The 25,715-nt window shown below is 44.6% G+C and overlaps 1 protein-coding gene across 2 annotated transcripts in view; it reads right to left on the bottom strand.

The window, feature by feature from the left end:
* eps15 (epidermal growth factor receptor pathway substrate 15) overlaps positions 1 to 25,715 on the bottom strand; it is a 62,997-nt gene that overhangs the window by 16,565 nt on the left and 20,717 nt on the right. For both annotated transcript variants that reach the window (XM_063201680.1, XM_063201681.1), the window contains 6 exons: positions 25,221 to 25,306; positions 16,972 to 17,044; positions 5,378 to 5,539; positions 3,287 to 3,484; positions 1,337 to 1,963; positions 959 to 1,042 (listed from right to left, as the gene is read on the bottom strand). In XM_063201680.1, the coding sequence (XP_063057750.1) occupies positions 959 to 1,042; positions 1,337 to 1,963; positions 3,287 to 3,484; positions 5,378 to 5,539; positions 16,972 to 17,044; positions 25,221 to 25,306 (1,230 nt within the window). The remainder of the gene's footprint in view (positions 1 to 958; positions 1,043 to 1,336; positions 1,964 to 3,286; positions 3,485 to 5,377; positions 5,540 to 16,971; positions 17,045 to 25,220; positions 25,307 to 25,715) is intronic.

The following is a 25,715-nucleotide window of genomic DNA, read 5'->3' as shown; positions in this document are numbered from 1 at the left end:
ATGCAGACTCAAAATGTAAAAGTTCAAAGCAAAGAAAGGTTGAAACGCACACTGATGACCTCCCTTGTCATCCCTTTTCATTTAGTTTAATTTCGAGACGATTCGAGCCAACATAGCCCCTTCTCTACCGGATTTTAATCTGGGGTGTACTCACTTTTGTGAGTACATGTTCAAACATTAATGGCTGTATTTTGTTTTTTTCTGAGTGAACAAGAAATGTAAGCGGTTAAATATGTTGTTAAAAGGTCACTAATCATTGTGTCAAAGTTACATTTCTGTAATGCTTTCCTATGAAAAGATATACTCAAAAATCTGCAAAACTGTGAGGGGTGTATTCACTTTCGTGATGTACTGTATAGGCTTTGATAGTGGTTGGTGTAAGCGCTGTCGCGGCAAAGACAGTCCCTTGAGACACCCGTGACATAGTTGGTGACCAGTGCTGATTTCACCTCGTGCATCTTGCTAATGACACTCTGACAGGTGCAGCAGGACCTTTTATACTCGCTGGGACGTGACGTCATCACACCCTGTCCAGTTTCGGTCAGAGCCCTTTATAAGGGCTCTAATTCGGTCAGATGACTTTGCCATTGTGACGTGGCGCAAGAAGCCAGGTGCAGCGAACGAACGAACAAACAAACACAGAAATCGGGCTATCACATAACCTCCTTGGCGGAGGTAATAATATATCAAAATACAAAAAAGTCTAATTAATCAGTTAGTAATTAATTATATATAATGTTTATGTCTAACCATAATTTCTGAAACTGTATGGTGACAGTAGGGGAATAAAAAAAGTATAATAGTTTGCTGAGTTAAGCTTGCTCTTTCAGATAGGCCTCTTATAGACATGTCTAGGCCTCTGAAAGGATCTAATTCCTGCAACAATTACTATTCACCATAAAAGCAAAATACCACCCAGTGGCATGGAATATAAAAACTGCCACATAGAGCTGGTTACCTTGGGGGTGCTGGCCCTGGGAAGCTCTGCCGTCGCCTCTTCCTTCACCTCTGCCACGGCCGCAGCAGAGGGAACGCTTGGCTCCTATTCAGAACACAACACACAAAAAGATTTAAAACGTTTGTGTGAAAATGATGACTGAAATGCTAATGAAAATATGGAGGGAAAGCATGACATTAGGCATATTTTAAGCAATTCTTTGAGCTGCATTTACTAATGCTATGAATTGAGTTGTATTATTCGCTATACAACCATATGTTAAACTAGGAGCCAAACCGTGTAATGAATGATGAAACCAGTCCCAGTCCAATGCTACTGAGTCCAGATGGTGAATGGAGCTGTAAGTGTGTGTGGTGCACTGCGCTGTGCTGCACTCACAGTGCTATCCGGTGGCCATGCAGCGTTGGTGTCCTCTGGCCAGGCGGCGTTGTTGCCGTCTGCTGGCCAGGCAGAGTTGCCGTCCTCTGGCCAGGCCGTGGCCGTGCTGCGAGCGCTGGTGTAGAGGTCCTCCAGAGGGTCCAGGCTGGGCTCTGCTGCACTCTTGGTGCTGTTGGGCCACTCCAGCTCTACCTCCTCATCCTCCTGCTTCTTCACCTCCTCTTTCTTCTCCTCCTCCTTTTTCACCTCATCCTTCTTCTCCTCCTCCACCACTGCTGCTGCTTCCTTATCCCCCTCTTCGTCCACACGCAGTTCCTGCGGTTCGTCGGGTCCTGTTTTTTCACTCTTCACCTCCTCCTCCTCCTCCTCCTCTTCTTCTTCCTCGTGTTCATCCTTTCCTCCGGCTGCTCCGTTCACCAGAGGGACAGGCACAGGGGTAGGGGTGGGCGTTGACCTCGGCGTGGGCGTGAGGTTGAGCGTGGGCGCCGGGGCCAGGACGGGTGTAGGCGTTGGGTTGAGGGTGGGCGTGGCGATGGGCACGGGGTCGTCCTCCACCAGGGACATCCAGCTGAGCTGGGCCGTCACGTCTCGATCCTGCCTATGCAGCTCAGTCAACTTCTCCTGGGCCTGAGGTGCACAGTAGGGGGGGGGAGAGAGAGAGAGAGAGAGACACACACACACACACACACACACACACACACACACACACACACACAGACAGACAGAAACAGAAACAGAAACAGCAATATGAAACTAGTGAACAACTATACACACCACAGTGACAAATGATGAGTATGAGAGAGAGCATGCAAGCAAGGGAGAACACCAGAAAAGTGAATGGTGTGAGTATGAGTATGTGGAGGAGAAAGAAAATCATTGGAGAGGTTGTGTAAGAATCACAATAGGAGAAAATCTGTCAAATCTGTGCATGATTGACAATCATTTTCAAGTGTAGAGGACAGAAGTGTCAATCCCAAATTCAGAAAAAATAGATCCATGCCTATTTTATTAACTTCACAAACATACTTGTCCAAAGAGATTGATATGATGAGCTGATTCAGAGCTAGTCAGATTAAATTTGTGTCAGGAGTTTCATTCCTACTAAAAGGTGCATCGAATATTCGGCAACCGAAAATGCAAAAAAAAAAAAAAGACACATTGCCAATTGAGTGGCCAAATCGAAAATTAATTTAAAATGGGTATTAATGAAACTAATTTCAGTTCTACTCTAACATTTGAAGTTTTCAAATCAACATTTATTTTCTTATATTTATTGTAAGCCGCAGATTTAAAGGGACACTGTGCAGGAAATGGTCAAAAAAGGTACTGCAACTATGCTGCTCATTGAAACTGGGTTGGCTATCACCAAATTTCATATTTACATGAAAGTTTACTATTAATAAACAAATATTTTCTAGTATGGTCCAAGTAGAGGCATTTTTGCAGCTAAAAATGGCTATTTTTGAAAATTCAAAATGGCGGACCATGGAGAAGATCCCCCTTTTCATGTATGAAAAGTGCAATTTTTCCAGTCATAATGAATACTTAGAATTTGATGGTGGTCGTAAGTATTCATGAAAAAGGTAACATTAGTGAATGGGTAGCATGAATTCTGGAAATAAACAACTAAAAATCTCACACAGTGTCCCTTTAAGCAATATTTAAAAATAGTGAAAAACCTTACTTTTGATAACTTTAACTGAACTGTAATGTTTGGCTTCGGTTTCGTTATTCGGCCAAGTGATTAATTATTATTCGATTTTGGCAAAAAAATGTTCATTTCGGTGCATCTCCAATTCCTACCCCTTTAGTTCTGAATCATAACAAGCATTCAAGAAGGTTTTGCATCAAATTTGCAGCAGGAGTTATTGCTCCCCCCTAACTTTCCCCATCTGAGATTGACAGCTCTGGTGGACAGTGACAGTGAGAGCCCAGCACCCAGCGTCAGACCTGTGAGACCTGTGTGTGTGACTGCTGCAGGCTGTGGCTGAGGGGGTCCAGCTGGGCGCGCGCCGCCTCCACCTTGCTCTCCAGCTGCTGGGTCTCCTCCTGCAGCCGCTGCAGCTCGGCCCGTGCCCGGCCCAGCTCCGTCTCGCACTCGCCGATGCAGCGCTCCTTCTCGCTGTGCTGCGCCTGCAGAGACACAATCTACACACAGGCACACAGATGGATTAAACATGGGGGTAATGGTATAGATAAACATGCACGCACGCACGTGTAATGTTCTACACGACAAGTATGATTTATGGTGGTTGAAAGCAGTGTGCATGCAGTGAAGCTGACCCAACGTTGTTTGCACAAGGTGTTTGAATTACCCATTAGATTTGTCTTAGTTAATACATCAGCTTTAGTTAATACATCAGCTTTAGTTGACCTTCAGACTTTTCTTCTGTACTCTGCTCACCATTTAAAGACTGTAGGATGTGGTCCGAACGGGTACTGCAACTATGCTGCTCATTGAAACTGTGCTGCATGTTGCCAAATTTGATCTTTTCATGAATATTTAACCAAATAATAAACCAATATTTATTAGTTTAACCAAAGTACAGAAAGTTTTGCAGCTGAAAAGGTCTATTTTTGGAAATTCAAAATGGCGGACTAGGGAGAAGATTCCCCCTTTTCATGTATGAAAAGTGCAATTTTCCCAGTTATAATGAATACTTAGTAGAATTTGATGGTGGTGGTAAGTATTCATGAAAAGGTAATATTTGTGAATGGGCAGCATGAATTCTGAAAATAAACTACAAAAAATATCACACAGTGCACCACATGCACACGTGCACTCACAAACACGCATGTGTATATGTGTGTCCTCCGTACATGGACGGCTTTGGTCTCCTGACTAGGCATATGAAATTGAGGACATGTAGGCAAAGCAAAGCCAAATCCATGATGCTAGATTTGTCCCATGGTAGATTAATACAAATGGCTTGACGAGCATGTTTAAATACTCTGTCACCAATTTCCCCTCTTGGCTGTACTTCTCCCTCACTTGGCGCTCTAAATGCTTGTTCCCCTCTTACTTTGGCAGCGTAACAGTGGGCTGTGGCAGATGATTATTTGAGCAATCTGTTTTTCTGACTTTTGAGGAAGTTTACCATTGGGCTTGTCACGGACCATACACTACAATAAAAACACACACATGCACAGTGCCATGAGCCTGCAAATACACACAGAGACAGACACAATAACAATCTTACGCATGCACAAGCGCACACGCACACGCACACACAGAGAAAACAAATGAAAAAAATAAAAGGGGGAATGTGCTTGAGTCTGCAGTGTTGTTTTATGTCTTTTGGAAAGAATGTGGCTGAATTGTGTGTTTTGGAAATAAACTTGTAAATGGAATGCGTCTCATCGAGTGTCTTCATAGTACAAGAATGCATGTCGTGTTGTGTAGGAGTTTGAATGGGTGTGTGAGAAAGATGGCTGCATAATTCTGAATAATTACTGAATGGCATGTGTGCATACATAAGTCACTGTCTTCACAGCTACTCATGTGGTGTAACATGTGTATGTGACTAACCACGTACAGACAGAGAAGTCCAATTGAGAGGGCGAAAGATCGGAAGAGCAAGCGCGCACGCAAGCAAGTGAGAGAGGGTGAGAGAGCGAGCGAGCGAGCGAGCGAGCGAGCGAGTGAGTGAGTGAGTGAGTGAGTGAGTGAGCGAGTGTGTGTACGGGTGTCTGTAAGGGTGTGTGTGCAGGAAAGTGTAAGATCATGTGTACATGTAGTGTGTGTATGCGTTCTGCCCATTTGGTTCTCCTGACTGCACGGCTGGCATATGAGGGTGTGTACTTGTATGTGTGTACTGGGTATGTGTATGTGTATGCGCGCCTAACCATCTGGTTCTCTTGGCTGGTGTACTGTTTGTCTATGCACGTGTGTGTGTGTGTGTGTGTGTGTGTGTGTGTGTGTGTGTGTGTGTGTGTGTGTGTGTGTGTGTGTGTGTGTGTGTGTGTGTGTGTGTGTGTGTGTGTGTGTGTGTGTGTGTGTGTGTGTGTATATGCGTGTGTGGGTGTGTGTGTGTGTCTAACCATCTGGTTTTCCTGGCTGCACTGCGTGCGTATGAGGGCCAGCTGTTCGTCCAGGGAGTTCTTCTGGACGTCGAGCTTCTCCAAGGCCTCCTGCACCTCCTGCCTCTGGCCCTGCAGCCGAGACAGCTCCGCACTCTCCTTGGCCACTTCATCCTGCAGGTCCTGTCAAAAAAAAAAAAGTGTCAACACACACACACACACACGCTTGATAAAAATGAATGAAATGCCACGTAACAGTCCCTCCCATACACGCACACACGCATGCACGCACACAAAAGTAACCACCTAATCCAGCAGGTCCTGAAATGAACGTACGCACTCACATACACATGCACGCACACAGACAGACACACACAGGCTGTGGGGCTGAGACAATGCTGAACTTTCCAAATCACACACATCCAATCACCCATTAACAATAACCCATTACTTTAGGCCGGAATCAAGCCCAGGTCTCCGGGGCAACAGCATAGCTTGAGCCACGGCTATGACCCAAACGACACTCCTGCGCTTTGAGGACAGAGATGGACACAGCCACATTAACGCTCTTGACCGACACACAAACTTACACTATACTACAGTCATACACACTTCTAGCGATGACACTGTGCATTAGGGCTGCACAATTAATCGAGAAATAATCAAAATCGTGATAAAATAGTGAAATCGAACTCATGATTTTAATCGTGATTTAATCGTGGCAATAGTGACCTACTTTTTAAGAGCATCCTTGAAGCCAGAACATACAGACAGGCTGGTGTTTCTGGCCAGAAATCTGTCCACTTGAGTTTCATGCTATTGCCTTTACATAATTATTACAATTCATTTTATTTTGCTCATCCTGTAATTCATTCTTGGTTATATTTCATCTTGTGATAATTTTTTTTTTTTTAAATCAGCAAAAATCAATAATCGTGATTAATAATCGTGATTATGATTTTGACCAAAATAATTGTGATTATGTTTTTTTCCATAATCGTGCAGCCCTACTGTGCATGGACACTCGAATAGCCATGGACACTCATGAAAGAAGCACAAGCGCACGCCATACAACCCTCATTCCCCATGTCATAGACACTGTAGACACGCATGCACACCAGAGGGATGCATATAGTGCCACCCCCCTTCCTCCACTGGGTTTCTCTGACCACAATTTGATACATCTACAGCCTCTGTACATCCCAAAAGTACAAAGGCTCCCAGTTACCACACACACTTTTAGAGTATGGTCACCAGAAACTGAGGAGGCACTAAGGGACTGCTTTGAAACCACTGACTGGAGTCTATTGCAAGGCAGTGATGACCTGGAGGAGGCCACAGCATGTACTACTGACTACATAAACTTCTGCATGGACATTGTTGTACCAACAAAGACTATTCGCTGCTACCCCAACAACAAACCCTGGGTAACCAGAGATGTCAAGCAACTCCTCAATAGGAAAAAGAAGCTTTTTAAAGAAAACAACTTGACAGAGCTGAGGAGTGTGCAGCGAGAGCTCAAAAGCAGAATGAAGGAGGCCAAGGTGGCATATGGGAAGAAGTTGGAAATGAAAATGAAGGACAATGCTAAAGAGGCATGGCAGGGGATAAAAAAGATCACTGGGTGTGGAAAGAAGAGAGGTATGGCAGAAGGCGACCTGTCAATGTGCAATGACTTAAACCATTTTTACAACCGGTTTGGAAACTCTGACACAGAGGGCAGCATTTCCCTTGTCACCTCTATCCCTACACCCCCCCAGCCCACACTTGACAACCACTCTTCAGCAGGCTCCCATCTCCCCCACTCACAACCCCCCACTACCGTTACTACTTCACCCAGCTTCACTAACAGGGACAGTTCATCCCCACACCCTCCTACTCTGCCTATGGTCACCACTCCCACCATCATCAACAATGTAGCAGTATCCCCACCAATGGACACAGCAGGCTCACAAATCCCCACTACCTCTATCCCCCTCCCCTGCTCCTCAATTCTGCGACTTGGAACAAACCCACCACCCACCCCTTTCCCACTCCCCCCTTACCCCAACCCAGCACTCCCACAGCCGACAATTACCACTGATCAAGTTAGAGGGACACTGAAAAGACTTAAGTCCAAGGCGGCCGGCCCTGATGGCATCTGTGCAAGAATGCTAAAGACATGTGCTGAGGAATTAGCTGAGCCTCTTCATCACCTTTTTAATAGGAGTCTACAAGAAGGAAAAGTTCCTATCTTGTGGAAAACGTCATGCCTGGTGCCTGTTCCAAAGAAAACTCACCCCAAAGAACTTAATGATTACAGACCGGTTGCCCTCACCTCACACCTAATGAAAACTTTTGAACGAGTGCTGCTGCGCAACTTTCTCAAACCCCAGGTACGCCACGCACTGGATCCTCTGCAGTTCGCCTACCAAGAGAACATGGGAGTGGAGGATGCTATCCTGTACCTTCTTCACAGGGTACACGCTCACTTGGATAAGGGTGGCTGTGCTGTGAGAATCATGTTTTTTGACTTCTCCAGCGCATTCAACACCATACAACCACTGCTGCTGAGAGAGAAATTGGTGCGGATTGGAGTGCAGCCTAGCCTGGTAACCTGGATCACTGATTACCTCACAGAGCGGCCCCAGTTTGTAAGGATGGGTGACATAACATCGGAGACAGTGATTAGCAGCACAGGAGCGCCACAAGGAACGGTTCTCTCCCCCGTGCTCTTCACCCTGTATACGACTGACTTCAGCTATAATTCTGGGACATGCCACATGCAGAAGTTCTCTGACGACACTGCAATTGTGGGGTGCATAAGAGACGGTCAGGAAAAGGAGTACAGGGGACTGGTGGATGACTTTGTAGGATGGTGGCAAAACAATCAGCTGCACCTGAACACCACCAAAACCAAGGAAATGGTGATCGATTTCAGGCGCTCCACCCCGCCCTTGGTGCCTGTTTCTATTGGGGGAGATAATGTGGAGACTGTCTGTACTTACAAGTACTTAGGAGTGCACCTTGACAATAAGCTGGACTGGTCCACAAATTCTGATGCACTTTACAGGAAAGGCCAAAGCAGGCTCTATTTCCTCAGAAGGCTGAGGTCCTTCAATGTCTGCAGCCAACTTCTGCTTATGTTCTACCAGTCTGTCATGGCCAGTGTGCTCTTCTACGCTGTGACTTGCTGGGGTGGAAGCATTAGGAGGAGAGATGCTGGACGCCTTGACAGACTGGTAAGGAAGGCGGGGTCAGTGGTGGGCATGGAGCTGCAATCACTCACCTCAACAGCTGAGAGCAGAACACTGAGCAGACTGGACTCTATTATGGACAATCAGCATCACCCCCTTAACGCCACCTTCACTAACCAACTGAGTCTGTTCAGTCACAGACTCCGTGCTTTCACCTGCAGGACAGATAGGCTAAGGAGGTCCTTTGTCCCTTGGGCCATTCAACTGTTTAACAGTATACAGAAGGACACTAAGAAGGACATCATTATTGGAGATTGGACTGCCTGAGATGCCAGAGCTGGCCCAGTTCTGGAACCTCTTGGCATATGTGTGTGTTTGTGTCTGTGTGTCTGTGTGTCTGTGTCTGTGTCTGTGTTTGTTTTTATGTAGCTACTTGACACCTGAATTTCCCCCTGGGGATCAATAAAGTTTCTCTACTCTACTCTACTCTAGAGCTATGCTGGCAGGGACGTGAGGACAGGACGCGGTTGTGACGGCTCACTCCCGGCTTCCATGATGCCTCTACAGCAGGCCTGGGGTGCCGGGCTGACACAGTCATTAGTTACAGTGTTCGGGGTCCTGTCCAAGACGCAAAGGACGCCCTTCATCAAGAACTCCAACACTCAGACACACACACCCATCTGCTCATGTCAGCTGTGCCTCACACTTCTCTCCTGCTGCCTCGGTGTGTGTAAGGCTGTGTGGTGTTGAGTGTGGGCACGCAACTCAAGACAACATGTTGTTATCGGTTGAGTCATTTACAGATAAATCCATTACTTGTTTGGTTAACGAAGCAATAAGGTCAGAAGTGCAATGGCCACAAATAATCCTTGACTGAAGAGTCAGCTAAAGAGCCCCTCATCTCCTTTCCCCCAACTAAAGCTTCCCATGTTCTGCTAACAACAAACATATAGATGTCAACCCTTCTAGCACAGTATTTAACTACCAAAGCCTTTTTGTCATATCATGTGCACCCCCTTGTGCTAGTTATGTATTGCAATATCACAATGCAGCTTTATTGTATTGACTCGTTATTACATTTTCCTATGTACCTCATGCAGTGTGCTCGCGTACCACTACTCCTGGTTGGAAACCACTGCTGTAGCTTACTGCTAGCAGGTTGCTGCACCTGTAGATGGGCTATTATAGTGTCCTCGTTTGTGGTGAGGCCACACGTCAACTTTTAGCAGCAAGCCAAATGAAGCGAGCAGCTGTCTTGAACATGTTTTTCTTGGTGTGTGCACACCAAAGATATTCACACGTGCAGATGATTTTTGTGATTTGTTGGAGTTGAAGGCGCCATTCTTACATAGCAAAAGACCTTTCCCTTCATTTGTGCCTTTCGTTTACACACAAACAGAGGTTTTTCCTCCGAAAAACATTCTTCCTATAAACTCTGGCAAAAGTGGTCATTTTTTAAAAACTCCTGTGAGGGTTGCCAAGTAAGTTAGGTAGGGGCTTGATCCCAGGCTGATTGAAGGATATGAGACCCTCAAGGATGAATCATCATGACACCTGCTGATGCCAGAGCTCATCAGGCGGAAGAGATAAGCTTTCCTTCCTTCTTTCTCCTTCATTCCCCCCTTCTATCCCTCCATCTTTCTCTACCCCCGCTCTAAAAATAGAAAGACTTTCAAAAATCATCCACGTTCCTCGGAGGAGATGAGACAAGAGGAAGAGGAGGAGGAGGAGGGGGGGATGGAGGAGGAGGAGAGGCAGTACGAGGGGAGTTTATTTATAGGGCCCATTTCTTTAACGCCCTGCTGATTAAAAGACACCTCAAAGTGCTTCTACAAGGTGCTTCATAAACGAGCCGATGAAAGAGCATAGTGGACACAGGGAGAGAGAGAGAGAGAGAGAGAGAGAGAGAGAGAGAGAGAGAGAGAGAGAGAGAGAGAGAGAGAGAGAGATAGAGATAGAGAGAGAGAGAGGAAGCAGAAGACCAGGGAGGAGAGGAGGCGTTAAAGATAGCGATCCCCTGACACACCTTCCTGTCTTTCTTTCCGAGAGAGCAATTCATTATTCATAATGGTGTGGGGGACAGGGGGACGGGGGGGTCCTGTAGTCAAGGCTGCATTACTTACAGCCTCATTGATCTGCTGCTCATTATAGTGATGCTCCATTGGGCCCGGCCTTCGCTTGCCTGTCTTTTTTCTAATATAACCTTCGTGCTGAATAACTTCCACGGGCTGACATGACATGATGCAAGGCCTATGGATCTCTCATCCACTCAGCCTTCACGTGGTGTGAGCTAACAAGCCATTATCATGTGTATATAAACACAGACACACACACACACACACACACACACACACACACACACACACACACACACACACACACACACACACACACACACACACACACACACACACACACACACACACACACACAACACACACACACACACACACACACACACACACACACACACACACACACAGACAGACAGACAGACAGACAGACAGACAGACAGACAGACAGACAGACAGACAGACAGACAGACAGACAGCTTCCACACTCCACATGCAACTGCGAAAGTAATGGTCAGACATATGACATTTTCTCAGTGCTCTGAGCTTTACAGAGCATTTTGTTCTGAGAACGCAGTTCAGTAAACTTCATTGACCATGACAGGCAAACACTGATAGATAAATGAACACACACACACGCACACGCGCACGCACGCACACGCACACGCACACACACACACACAAACCTTTCGTGTTGCAAAAGCATGAAAAAAAGTATCCTGAGTCCAGTATCCTGTAAAACCTGTATGAGTCATCGTAGGCAGCAGAAGGTATGGCTGTGGCTGTGAGTGACACATTATTGGGCAGGAGCACAGCAGCTCAGCTCAGCACCATACATCACCACACCACAGCAGCCAGGGGTCAGTGGCAGCAGCTGCCGACTACAGGCGTAATGAACAGACAAAAAGATTGATCGCTTCCGCCAGATATATGGTCTATAATTAACTCTGGAATAACACTGGCTGAAAGTCTGTGTGTGTGCGTGTGTGTGCGTGCGTGCACATATTAAAAGTGTGCCAATGCTTTGGAAAGGGAAGGGAATCTACCAAAACATTACACAGTGGTACAATGCCAGCCAATCAGCGCTACAACCTCCACATATGTGCTGGATGATGTGAATGACCATGCGTAGGAACAGAACATGGCCTTCATTTTGTCAATATGTTCCAAAAATAGATCAACTACACAGAAAAGGTGATATTGACTTCTTCAGGGCTACATGTCATTGTTGTGCCCACCAATTCAAACAAAGAAATAATAAAACAACTACAAAATGAAATATAACAATAATTATTAATAATGCAATAAAAATTGCAATGTACAATGTAAGGCTAATGATGAAGGCCCTAGGAAACGGCCTGCAGTTGATGGGAAATACTGATAATGCCAAATCTCTGTAAACAGTCCTGGCACCCATACACAACCAGGCTGTTGGCATTTGGCTGTGCCCCGGGCAAGCTAAGCTACTGAGGACAATTACACTGGCAAAAGTGCAAAGTGACCTGGAACAGCAGTGAAAGTCATTTTAAATATACAGAGCAACAGGAGCATATGGGCTGGAAACACCCCAACAGTACACAATGCCCCACGGCTATTCACTTGTCCAACCTGCCCTTGAAGAAAACAACAACAAACACTGAAAGCTAGACTGTCGTCCAACACCCTTGAATGTATTGACCATCTGTCTGTACTGCAAGCTGTGATGGGTTTATTTCTGTCCTTTCAGTAAAAGCTACATCTGCTGAATCACTATGACTAAGGTTGATGTTTTCGATTCCTGCATCAGAATCCAAGGCTACTGCTACTACTAACTCCCAAGGAGGTAATACAGTATTGCTAATGTTGAGGCGCACTGGCACACTAGCACACTAGTACTCTTTAAAATCCACTAGTCCACCCATAACATGATTGCATGTCTGTTTCTATCTCTTAAGCTAAACACGCACACACCAACACACAAGAACACACATAAACACACATGCAAAAACACACGCAAGAACTGGGGAAAAGGGTTTGTGCGTCCCACACCAGTCATTAAAGGTAGGGCTTTTGGCTCGCATCCATTCAAAAACACACTGAGGTACGAAAGCACTCGACTCAGCCTGACAATACAAACATATTAGTACAATGCCAATGTAGGTGAGGCATGCCTCATTCTTCATATCTCACACACAGACACACCCACACCCACAACAAACAAATAACACACCGATGACTGTATAATCCCTACACACACACTCCAAAGCAGCAGCAGCCTATAATTCAAGTTTACAATATCATATGACAAAACCTAGAAATAATCCACTAAGCGCGCATTTTATTTTGACATGTGCCATTTACAAAACACAAAAACACACTACACAAACAATGAAAAGAATCATAAATGATTAATACATGATTAACAAGGATGTGGAAATGAACACACACATGTGCCGTTAGTGTGGTACTGTGAACAGGTGGCTGGGACCTGGCTAATGTGTTGTTGTCATCTGGTGGTAAATTCCGGCACATTCTAAAGGTCTCCACAGCCTATCAGCCCACTCCAGCTGGCTGGGAGCTTTGCATGGCTTTTTCCTGTCAACAGAGCAGGGTTGTGGTAGCCAGCAGGGAGATCATGGAAATTCACAGCAATCACCAGCCAAATGCTGGTTGAAAACATAATCATGAAAGTGGAAGACAGTCTTACTACCACGTGCGTTCATGACATCAGAGCACAGCACTTTCAGTAGACAACTTGACTCAATGTTTTGAATGGTAAAGTTTTGAAGGCCACTGCATGACCTCAAGTGAAAATAGTTTATAACTGATCCTGAGTCAGTCCTTCACTTTTCTCTCGTCCTGTTTCAGGTACTGTAGCTGCCTCTGGGTACACTGCCCACCTGTCAGCGTCGGCAAGACAAGTGCTCTCCACAGACGGGCTAAGAGCCTAGCATGGTCCAGGACAGGCGTCATTGTCAGACACAGCCACGCGCCCGACCTGACATCAGGGACCACAGCGCTACATAACAACCCTACACGCACGTCTCCTCACATGCACCAGGGTGGTTGACATGACGCCCTGTTTTTACGCAACATTAGTTAAAAACCTACAAAATTGATATTTTTCCTCTTGAAAACAAATGTAAATGAAAGAAGATGTGGTACATCATGTTTCATATTAGTCCTAGATGAGAAGAACAATTTTTGTTCAGATTTATGGAAAGGTTTATATGTCAAGTCAAATGTCCTGTGGTGTGACTGTAACATTAATACAACCTGGAATACATACAGCTATAAAGTAAACCAACAACATTTTCAATCATTTATAAAGCATTTGGCATGATTGCATAAATATTAACCTTATATTAAAACATATGAAAACTCAATACAGTAATATTAACTACAAGTTCAATTTCGTAACACAAATTGCATCCTGCGGGGTGACATGTAAGTCAGGTTTGTGGACGGGCAGCTGCAAGGCCAACTACAAGGGTCTTAAAGACAGCCTCCTAACCAGTTATACCTCAGTTATTGGAGAGTGGTGTGGAAGTTTAAAGGTGACTATTAACCTCTTAATATGTCTACATATTGCAATGTTCGTCACATAATGCTTAGGTTCATTTATGGTGTCCCGTGGTGTGACTGCTCTTATGGAAGGAAAAAAAGTTTTTTTTATGAGTGAAAACACATATTAAGGTTAAACACAATATCATTATCTAGTTAGCATGAGCTCGGAGGTCAGTCACGAATACAAAAGGATTAAAATGGCCACAATGCAGTGAATTTCCTGTGGTGTGACTTTGGCATTATGTTACTCAATCCTCATTTATTTTTCATGCATCATGTAAGGATATAAGGATACCAGGAGATGTATCTGTCACATACACACAATTATTACAAGTAATACAGTGAAACCATGCAGTGAAATCACAGTTGTCTGCTGTAGGTGGGTTGGGGTGTGTAGTAGTGTCTGTGTGGGGTGGGGGTTAAAGGAACAATAGTAGAAAGAGCATTGGGGATATATTTGTGCAAAATATTAATCATTTTATTGTATCTTACAGAAATGTCACACCAATGATGTCACACCACAGGACACATTTTCCCAAAAATGGCAAAAATGAAGCGAAATTCCACGAACCACTGAGTGCTTTATTTGTGTCCATTTTTTTCCAATTTTTCCACCCATTTTCTCAGGAATTGGAATACGTTTCCTCCTTTAAGTGTGTTACGGCCTTAAACGTCAACCACCCACCCGCTGGCCCAGTGCACACACACGCATGCATGCAAGCTCGCACACGCACACAAAGTGAGAAATCAGCGCTTGCCTGTTGTGAAATAAATACAAAACAGCTGCAAACAGGGTGACAGGGTCACAGCAATATATGGCCTCAGAGAGAATAATCAGGCGGTGCGCGCACGCGCGCGAGAGAGAAAGAGAGAGAATGTTCCCATCTACATTACTCTTATCTTCTTTTCCTGTGACAGATAGGCAGAAAGAGGAGGAAGAAAAAAACAGTAGAGTAGGAAGGGAAGAAGAGAAAGCCAGCGTTATGCTTCCACTCTCCCATCCCATCCTCCCCTCACGCCTACCCATCCAGACGGCTTAAAGCTTAGTCATGTCATATCCCCACCCACTACAGCCACATCTACAGTGTGTGTGTGTGTGTGTGTGTGTGTGTGTGTGTGTGTGTGTGTGTGTGTGTGTGTGTGTGTGTGTGTGTGTGTGTGTGTGCGCGTGTGTGCGCGCGTGTGTGTGTGTGTGTGTGTGTGTGTGCCACGTGTTTTCACATGAGAAAAATAGAACAAACAGAGCAATCTAGGGCAGGCCGTCATAGTCATACAGTCTACAGTCGTGACTGGGAGCTCAGCTCACTAGAAAGCAGGAGAGGGCCAGAGAGATACAACTCATAAACACACACACCAACATAAAACACACACACCAACACACACACACACACACACACACACACACACACACACACACACACACACACACACACACACACACACACACACACACACACACACACACACACACACACACACACACACACACAAATATCTCGCACACACGCACGCACGCACATTGTAGAAGTAGGAGAGCAAACAGACACGCGCGCGCACACGCACACCACTGAGTTGTATGTGGGAGTATGTGAAAGCCTCTCATTTCCTTCTCCTGCCCCTTCTGAGGGCAGACAGCTGAGACAATAAGCTAGGAGAACCTGCAGTAACCCCCCATAGTCCCCAGACATCCCTCACCTCCCTCACACACACAAACGCACGCACGCACGCACGCACCTCTTTCAGCAATAACACCGGCACAGAGCAAGCACAGTTAAGCCTTGCTTCTACAGCCATGATGATGAGGAGCAGTAATGGTTAAAGGACCAGTTCAGTCAATTTCAATATGCTGTTGTATTGCTCACGCTACCCTTGACTTGTCAGTACCTGGTGATGCCAAATTTTTCGGCTCAACCCTTTCCAAGATATGAGCTATTCTAATAGGGGCAGCGTTTGTTTACATTTTATAAAATTAACATAGGCCTACTCCAAATATTTTCCCAAAAGGTAGGTACCGCTGTTTGCTAGTTGTCTGCTGATGTTGTATAACCTTTTGGATGTTTTTGGGAATTTAAAAAAAAAAATGTTTTTAATGTAAACAAAGCGCTGCCCCCGTTACAATGACCAGGATCTCGGAAAAGGCTGAAGAAAAAAAAAAAAAGTCCAGGGTAGTGTGAGCATTACAACTGCATGTTGAAATTGACTGAACTGGTCCTTTAAGTCTTCAGCAATTATATACACCATACACAGGGCATGAGTCATTGAAGATGCTTCAACAACAGAAATGCACATGGTGCACCAAAATCATTCATTTGCAATTGGCTTTTATTCCCCCAGGGCTTCTGATGGCTCACCACCGAGATGTGAGCGTCAAGGTTATTGACTAGTCAGTCACACATTCACTGAAGTGTCTGACAGTTATAGAAACCTTACAGGAAGCCAGATGCATGTTTCAAGGTTGCTGAATACACCCCCATTCAGACACACAACAAGGGTTTTGAAAGGTCCCCACATACAGGAAATCAAGTTTGCTGAACCATGGACACTACACAAAAATAACATCTTACATCAAGTTCAGGAATGAACCACTTATAGTTAATAATATCCACCTACAAGTAATCAGATATAAAATGAACCTTGAAGCCAGTGCACAAAAAAAATCAAACACATGCGCAAACATTCGCAAACACACACACAAAAATATCCAAGTTAAGCCCTGTGAGCATTAGTTGCATAGTCATAAGGTGTTGTTGCTGCTCCCATGCTCGCGCACACACACACACGCACACGCACGGTCATGTGTGTAAGGTGTCGCTCCCCTTACCTGCACCTCGCTGGTCCTCTGGCGGATGCTCTCCTCCGCCTCGCGGATCTCCTGCTCCACGGCGCTCTTCTCCCTGTGGGGGGACCAGCAGAGCGCACATGAGTACCTCACCACTGAGGACACTGGTACCAGGCCCAGCCCCAGCCAGCCCCAGCCCCCACCACCACCACCAGTGGTCACCTCTCCCCTGCCGCTACTCTCTCCCTCCACAACCATCGCAAGACGGAGGAGTACAGTACAGTAAGAGTGTGCGGCTCAGTGCACGCTCACTTATGCACGCACACCAGACAGGCACAGGCACAGTCACAGTCTCAGGCGCGCACCCTCGCTGCTCACGCAAGCAGGCAAGGCACACAGTCACTGGCTGGCAGGGAGTTCAAAAGAGGAGGCTGAGAAAAGAGAGAGCGAGAGGCTGAGAGAGAGAGAGAGAGAGAAAGTGAGACAGAGAAGTGAGAGAGCACTAGAGAGACAGAGTAAGAGAGGAGAGGGAGAGAGAAAGATAGATGTGCAGATGGCTGTCAGGAGGAGGCGTAAAATGTAGAGGAGAGGAGGAGGGGGGGTTGGGGTGGAGGAGGGGGAGAGGAAGAGGAAGAGGAAGAGGGAGATGTTGAGGTGGCTGATGTGGAGGAGAGGGGGTGGAGCGAGGGATTAAGGATCAGGGAAGAGAGGAAGAGAAGGATTGTGGAGTAGAGGAAGAGCGGTTGGCAGGGAAGGGAAGAGAGGGGTTGGGGAGGAGAGGAAGAGGGGGGGGGGGGTCGGGGTGGGCGACGAGGGTGACAGCCACGAGCTTCGTCCTCACATCTCCATTTGCCTCTTCCTCTTATAAACACACAGAGTTATAAATACAGGGAGAGGGGGAGAGAAGAAAGAGAGAATGTTACAGACAGACAGGATGGATGACACACAGAGAGAGAGAGAGAGAGAGAGAGAGAGAGAGAGAGAGAGAGAGAGAGAGAGAGAGAGAGAGAGAGAGAGAGAGAGAGACAGAGACAGAGACAGAGACAGAGACAGAGACAGAGACAGAGACAGAGACAGAGACAGACACTACTTTGAGTCCCAAACTGATCCATCATTTGCTACTTAACATCACACCAGCACAAGATATTGCACAACTCATACAATATCACAGATATGAGACACTTGCAATTTACAGACATGCATCTGAATGACTCATTGCACAAAAGGCTCATGTTTACATTGGTGTGTGTGTGTGTGTGTGTGTGTGTGTGTGTGTGTGTGTGTGTGTGTGTGTGTGTGTGTGTGTGTGTGTGTGTGTGTGTGTGTGTGTGTGTGTGTGTGTGTGTGTGTGTGTGTGTGTGTGTGTGTGTTGGGTCACCGCATGACAGACAACCTAATGATAAGCGATACTAAACAGTGAAGATGCCTAGAGAGAGTAGCAAAACTGATGACTAAGATCAGTCTCCGAAATACAGTTTCAGGTGACAGTTACGACCGGGTGTGTGTGCGCAGAGTCTCACATCTCACTTATGAGTGAGCAGAGACACTCGACAGCAGAGATGAACTCATGAAAACCCCCTCCCTCCGCCTCGCTCTCATCTCAATCTGGGCAGACCGAGCGGAGAGCAGATGCCAAACAGAACGCTATACTCGCTGTGACTCATTTCCAAGGATCGAGTGGTAAACCTCTGGATCACCTGACAGATATTACACTTGGATGAGAACGACTGACGACACAACGGTAGAATAGGAAAACAAATCGATCATGTTGTGCAGTGCTGATTTTCACAGAGTAAGAACAATGACAATCAACACCTTTACGTTCAAACTGGGTGCTTAGTTACATAGCAACAGTGTGCTAATAAACAGTAAATCGTGACATTTAATGATGTGGGCATATTTGGAACACCAAGCGCATGCCAGCCAGACTTCTGACTTCTTTCCATAAAATTCTAATGATGTACTTTGAAATATACATCAACGATGTATGTAAAAATATGTACTTTGCCATGTACATCCACTCATTGATGAACATTGAGATGAGAGGTAAATCTTACTGTTTAACAATCATTTCACACAAAAAATCTGATGAATATGTTTGAATGAAATAAGGAAATTACCTTATGTGAAAATCTGCCATGCTTCACAGAACCATGAAAGCACTGTCTAAATACTCACTCACCATACAGCCACATTCAACAGAATTATAACATCCTATGTGTTTAAAGAATGTTTAGATAGCATCTTCACACCTTGCCAGCAACTCACACTCTTCCTGGGTAAAGGGTCTTTCATTACAAAAATGAAGGGACAAGTGCACTATTTTGAACATTAAGCCTCTTTTCTGAGACATTTGCAATGTTTTAGAGTCCCCATCACCGTTTGTTTTTTATGCTTGCTGCCATCTGTCATTTGGCTAATTTGTATTTTGTCTTAACTGGCATTATGAATGGCAATCTATGGACATGTCCATATCTGTTCTTAAAATCACCCTAAACATTTGCAAAATGAATGCATCTCTTTGCAAAAGTATGCATGCATCTCACCAACATTTCCTTACAAGTCTGAAAGTGATGTTTTACTTGGCATTTTGTGAATAAAAGACGAAGAAAAGAAAGTATTTACAAAATCCTAAAACACGACAGAAGCCATGCCTCGCTACAAAACATACAGAGATAAGGACAGGCCCATAGATGGCCATTCTAAAGCCAGTTGAGACAAAATCCAAATGAGCCAAATAAGAGAGACAGCAGCAAACATCAAATAAACAACAAGGGGGGCGAAAACATCGCAGACAACTCAGAAAAGGGGCTTAATGGTCAATTTGTAGTGCACTTGTCCTTTAAAACATCCATTGTCTGATGACCAAAGTAGCTGCTTACAGGAGGGTCAATGACATTTTTGGAGTAGCAGATGACAGGAGGGTGCAACCAAAGCTAATGACACTATTGCCTTGATTAAATTGACTTTTTGTTCTTACTTGAATCAGGGTTCCCACTCTAATTCAGATTTTAAAAAATCCATGATTTTCCATGACTTTCCAGGCCCAAAAAACTGAATTTCCATGACCACTTACGTCATTATTTATTATTTTTTTTAAGTGTGAAAACTGAAAATGATCTTTACCCCTAGAGCTGACGCCAAGCCACCGCCAGACTTCAGTGGGCTCATTGCATTCTAGAATGTTGCATATTACAGCACGAAACCAAAATATCTCTGGCAAACCGTTGTAGTATAACCAGCAAGGAACAATGTTATACATGTAACAAAAAAGTTTTTGCTTTTACACAACTGTTAAGAAAATTCCATGATATTCCATGACTGTGCATGAAACATAGCAAAATTCCATGACTGGAAAAACTTTTATGAATTTCCATGATATTCCAGAAATTCCATGACCCGTGGGAACCCTGTTGAATATCTAAGATGCACATTAATTGCTTGTGATTTATGTACCAATAAGTAATTAATCTATGGGCATTAGCTGACATCTGCTACTTAAAAATCATCATTGAACCAGAAGCATTTGCTTTGCACGGCGGGCCTTGCAAAAGCACGTTGCAACAGTAGCCTGGTTTTGACAGTTTCATCAGCGCTATGGTCTTAAAGAACGCGCTGTGCAAACACGAATAATGCACCGCCTACACGCACCACATCCTGCATGGGCAGCCAGACATAGGTGGAATCCAAAATGGTGGTTCCCTTGGTGCATGGCATGCATCTATCTGTTCTCTATATTGCACTACAAATGAGCTTATTAATTGCAGATTCCATAATAGCAGCCACTAGCCACGTGGTAGCTGTTGTGTTATTTTACTTGTGAAAAACCTCATCATTCGCACTGTATCAAAGCCAACAGGAGTGATGGTGTTCAGTTCAGATGTCAATGCCATGATACACATGGACATACAAACAGAAACACAGACAGCATAATACAGCATATTAAAAGCTATAAAAATGAATAACACATTGTAGAATTGGTAATAACCTCATAAAACCCTTTTGAATTGAACATGTGTGACCGATATATACCCAACCAAGTTGAGTAGAGTTATACAGATGCAAGCACTAACATGCTGACACTCAGCATCACATTATGCCAAAGCCTTGCTTAGTGTGAAACGACCACACTCAAACACTCATTTACACATGCATGTGGGTGTGCGCGCGGACACACACACACACAGACACACAGACACACAGACACACAGACACACAGACACACAGACACACACTCCAAAGACAACAAGAGAGATATGGAAGGAACAGAGATCACAAGTTACAAGAACAGAACCAAGAGATATGAGCCTGGAAAGATCGCCCTTTCTTCCTAAGCAACGATTCCAAAACAGTGTGACGCGGACAGCCTATCAAAAGACAGTATTGTGGCCTTGCTTGGTGTGTATGTGTGTAGTTTGTTTGAAAGAAAGCTTGAAGGAGGAGAGGAGAGGGGGAAGGGAGAGGAAGAGGAAGAGGCGATCTGCTCACCCTTCGCCAGAGGGCGCCCGTCGCCGTGGTGACCTCAGGCACTGCCACAAGACATGCATCATCTTTGGAGTCCACCTTGCTCCATGTAGAAGAAAACCCTACCAGCCAATCACTCGTTATCCAACACCCCCCTAACTCACTCCCCCCTCTCTCTCTTTCTTTCCCTCAGCCGTCTAGTGCCCTTTCCACATCTGGCTCCTCCAGTGCCCTAACCAGAGCTCCACCCACACCTTTCCTCTCTGTTCTCCAGAATAGAGAAGTGAGAAGAGAAAAGCAACTAACCGCTCTCTTGCTTTCTGTCCTCACCTGCAGGACAGTGAAGGGCAGGGCGAGCCCAGGCCAAATGTAGAGAACTGGAGCTGAGCGTTGAGAAGAGGCCGTCTGCTCTTTCTCAGAGTGAGAAGGGCTCTGAGAGCCAAAGGCATTGTGTAAATTAGTGCTCATTCTCCTACTTCCTCTCTCTGTCTCTCTCCATTTCTCTCTCTCTCTCTCTCCCTCATTCGTTCCCTGGCTATTTCCTTCCTTTCTTTCTTCCTGTGGACAGCCTTGAGCTACAGGCTACTGCTCGTATGGAGACTACAACCACTGGGGATTAGATCACTTTACACACAACGCTTCCGCCCATCTGTACATCACGTACGCACGTCCACATGCAAATCCATGAACACACACACTGATTTGAACAGCCACACTCAATCTGACAATCAGTACTGATGCACACAAACACCATGATGACATAAAGGTCCTATTGTTGAAAGTGTTTTTTTGTTGCTGGTTTTTGAAAATTATGTCATGGGTCCACTTGGCTAGTCATGCACACTAGCCATACTAGAACAGCAACAGGGATAGCAAACTGCCTTCAAATGTATCAAATGCTGAAAATGACAGTTAGCTAACATTTAGTTTTTGAATATTTAATCAGCTGACACTAAAAGCCGTTTGCTTGTCCACCTTATGGCGTCTGTTGCATTAACCTCTTAAGCTTCGGGGCTATTTTTGAGTGTTTTTAAAGTTTTGCACAACGTCTATTTAGATGCTTCCTGTGTCTACATACTTTGACCCATCATGAAGTGGCTGGTACCATTTGAAAGTAGAGACTCTGTAGAATCTTCAGGAAGTGACAGGAAGATTTTGTGATGTACTGCCAAGGACTTACAGGGGTTAGAACATCTTTTTTCTGAAATGCGTTCATGAAGACCCCCTAGAAATTACTACATTTCAGCAGTATAGCTGATACATTTGGCATTGGAAACATATTTAAGACTTCATCACAGGTCTACTGAAGCTGTTTGTCAAAGGAGAACTTGCTACATCTATATATGACCTTTACCAAGACAATTATGTGTGGATATACACATGCGTTTTACCAAGTGTCTTTTTGTATTTTTTTTAGTTAGTCAAAATGCACCCCCCATATAAGGTCTTACTGTACAAGAACCTTTTGAGCTAGAAGCCTTATCATAGTCACATATGAAAGCATACTCCTGGAGGTGTTATACAGTAATCAGCCATGGTTGGATATGCCTTTTGGGTAGTATTACAGAGATGTTGCTGTACAGTACTGTACGGTACTGTACACTATGTACAGTAAAAACATGGTAAGAAAGGGGTATTGTTGAGCAGATTTGAGATTCCTTTGTCCCTGGGTATAATACAGAAGAGCTATATGACTCATTTGAAAACTTGGACTCTGGGCTATCACTCAGTCTTTGAATGGAGTTTCTAGCTCTTGCTTTGAGGGAGCTGCAGTCATTCAAAGCAAATGAGCCAATACGAAGCTGTGTAAAACAGGACCTGCCTACTTCTCTTCTAAGGCTTGTCTTTCAGGGTAGGAATGTCAGAGAGCCACCCCAGTGCTGCCCATGTAATCAGCAGAGTCTGGGGATCATGTGGAATATCATTGATCATGTGAAAAATATGGAAGTGTGGACAAAAACAGCACAATTCCTGAGGGGAAAAAACATGATCATTTTTTTCACAATAAAGTGGTTTTGTTTGACTGGAGTTGTACAACTTTTGGTTGAAATAAAGTAAAAAAAAGACTACACTCTCATAAACCTTGGATTGTAACAGACATTTTGAGACCATGCTGATAAGGATATGTTGTGAACATCAAGTATCAAGTGAACCTGACGAAGCGCAATGCGAAACGCGTTGTTCACCTAAATAAAAACAGCAAAAACTAAGTCCACCAGTGTGCGGTGATCCTTCTTTTTCTACTATGGATTACTGATAACTGCACTTCACCAGCACCTGGAACCTGGCTGTGCATAGGAGTTCCAGATCAAGGATATGTTCATGTTTGGATGTCCACTCATCCTAGGAAGTTAGGGAGACATCAGGCGAGGGGTGCTTGAGGGGGTCAAATTTGATATATAATGTTCCTGGGTTTATTACACCACCTGGATTTTAAACAATTGCGGAATGAAGATCAAGTTCAAGTTCAAAGTCATTGAACCCGGTACCGACCACCCCGAACTTTAAGAGGTTAAATCAGCTCATGCCTTGTCCAAGTTAGGGCTGCTCGATTATGAGAAAAATCAATATCACGATTATTTCAGTCAATATTGATATCACGATATTTTAAACAATATTTCTTTTAAAGACAAATAATTGTGCTCAACAATTCACAATCTTCCCTCCCTTCAGCAGTGTGAATGGAGGACCATAGAGAAACACACAGTGGTGTTCTGCATGAATGTCGGGTAGCAAGCCTGCTCTGTGTTCGCAATGGTTCAATTGGACAGGAATGTATTGCGTTTAGTGTAACCTACCTTTTTGCAGTATATAGACAAATGACAAAAATATTGTTTCAATTCGATATTGTTTGACAGCAATATTGATATCAGGATATAAATTCGATATATTGCACAGCCCTAGTCCAAGTCTTTGAAGAAATATGAATAGCCAGTCCTGTCAAACATCTAAAAAAGTGGGAGTTGATCACTGGGATACACCAAGGCCAAGCAGTAGTGAGAGGCATGCTTCTATCTCAGTTCCTCACAGATGGGTCACTGTATAACTTTCTTTGTTGGATTTTGAACCTAATGATGCCATACTACAGGCGATTCAAAATAAATATTAATTTATAAAAATAAAAATAAAAGTTCCACTCATACTTTTAAACATTGAACTCACAAGGCTGAGTCTCAAACAGCCTATAACAGTTGATTTATGAAAATAAGCCATGAAAAGAACGCAGGAAATTAGACCTTGATAGGTAACGCACAAAGCAGTCAAATGACAAATACACATTCAAAGACCTTACTATTGAATAACACGAGTTGAGTAGGACACATCTGAATATACCACAACCCAACACGGCCAGCGAACAATGAAGATGGGACAAAAACTAAGCACCAATCCACCAAGCAGTCTTCAATATAACATTTTCAAGGTCTACAAGGTCATCAGTAGTGTAGAGACAGATCTTGCAAACCAGACTCAAAAACTGCAATCCCCATTTGTTTGTGTGTTTGTTTTGAATGTCGTATCCTGTTCACAACCGAGGTATGTAAACATGCAAGAATATTCAGTATGTGTGTGACAGTCTGCGTGGTGTGCGTAAGAGAGAGAGAGAGTGTGAGAGAGAGAGTGTGAGAGAAAGTGTGAGAGAGAGTGTGAGAGTGTGTGTGTGTGTGTGTGTGTGTGTGTGTGTGTGTGTGTGTGTGTGTGTGTGTGTGTGTGTGTGTGTGTGTGTGTGTGTGTGTGTGTGTGTGTGTGTGTGTGTGTGTGTGTGTGTGTGTGTGTGTGTGTGTGTGAATGTGTGTGGGCAGTGACAGCACGCGGGGCACCTGTCTCACCTCTGAAGGTCGACTATCTCGTTGCTGAGGGAGTCCAGCTCCTTGATGGCAGAGAAGTCTGCAGCCAGGCACGCTGGCGTGGGGGTCTGGATGAGCCCAGAGGGGGAACAGGGGGGCACAGAGCAAGGGCAAGAGGAGGAGTGGAGGACGATAGGATATATGGGGGTAGAAAGCAGATGAATGCAGGATTTAACATTCATCCAGTGCAGTTTCTGTATCCATAATAATAATAATAAACGCTTGCACTACAGTAACAGGACACAAATCGAACTTTTGTGAAGGCACAGACATACACATACACATACACACACACGCACACTATCTTTATGGAGAAAAGGGGATACATCCCCAACTCTAGCACAGGTGATTCACAATGGGCTGTTTACACGTCACAAAACACATCACTACTTTACTTACCCTCATATGAAAGTTAAGTACATTTTAAAGGCACTGATGCAAATTATGCTCATTGAGAGAAAGGCAGAAAAATGCTTA

The sequence above is a fragment of the Engraulis encrasicolus genome, chromosome 6 (assembly GCF_034702125.1).
Source record: "Engraulis encrasicolus isolate BLACKSEA-1 chromosome 6, IST_EnEncr_1.0, whole genome shotgun sequence".
NCBI classification, from domain to species: domain Eukaryota; kingdom Metazoa; phylum Chordata; class Actinopteri; order Clupeiformes; family Engraulidae; genus Engraulis; species Engraulis encrasicolus.
Note: the sequence above shows the minus strand (reverse complement) of the source record. Positions and strands in the feature narration are given on the sequence as shown.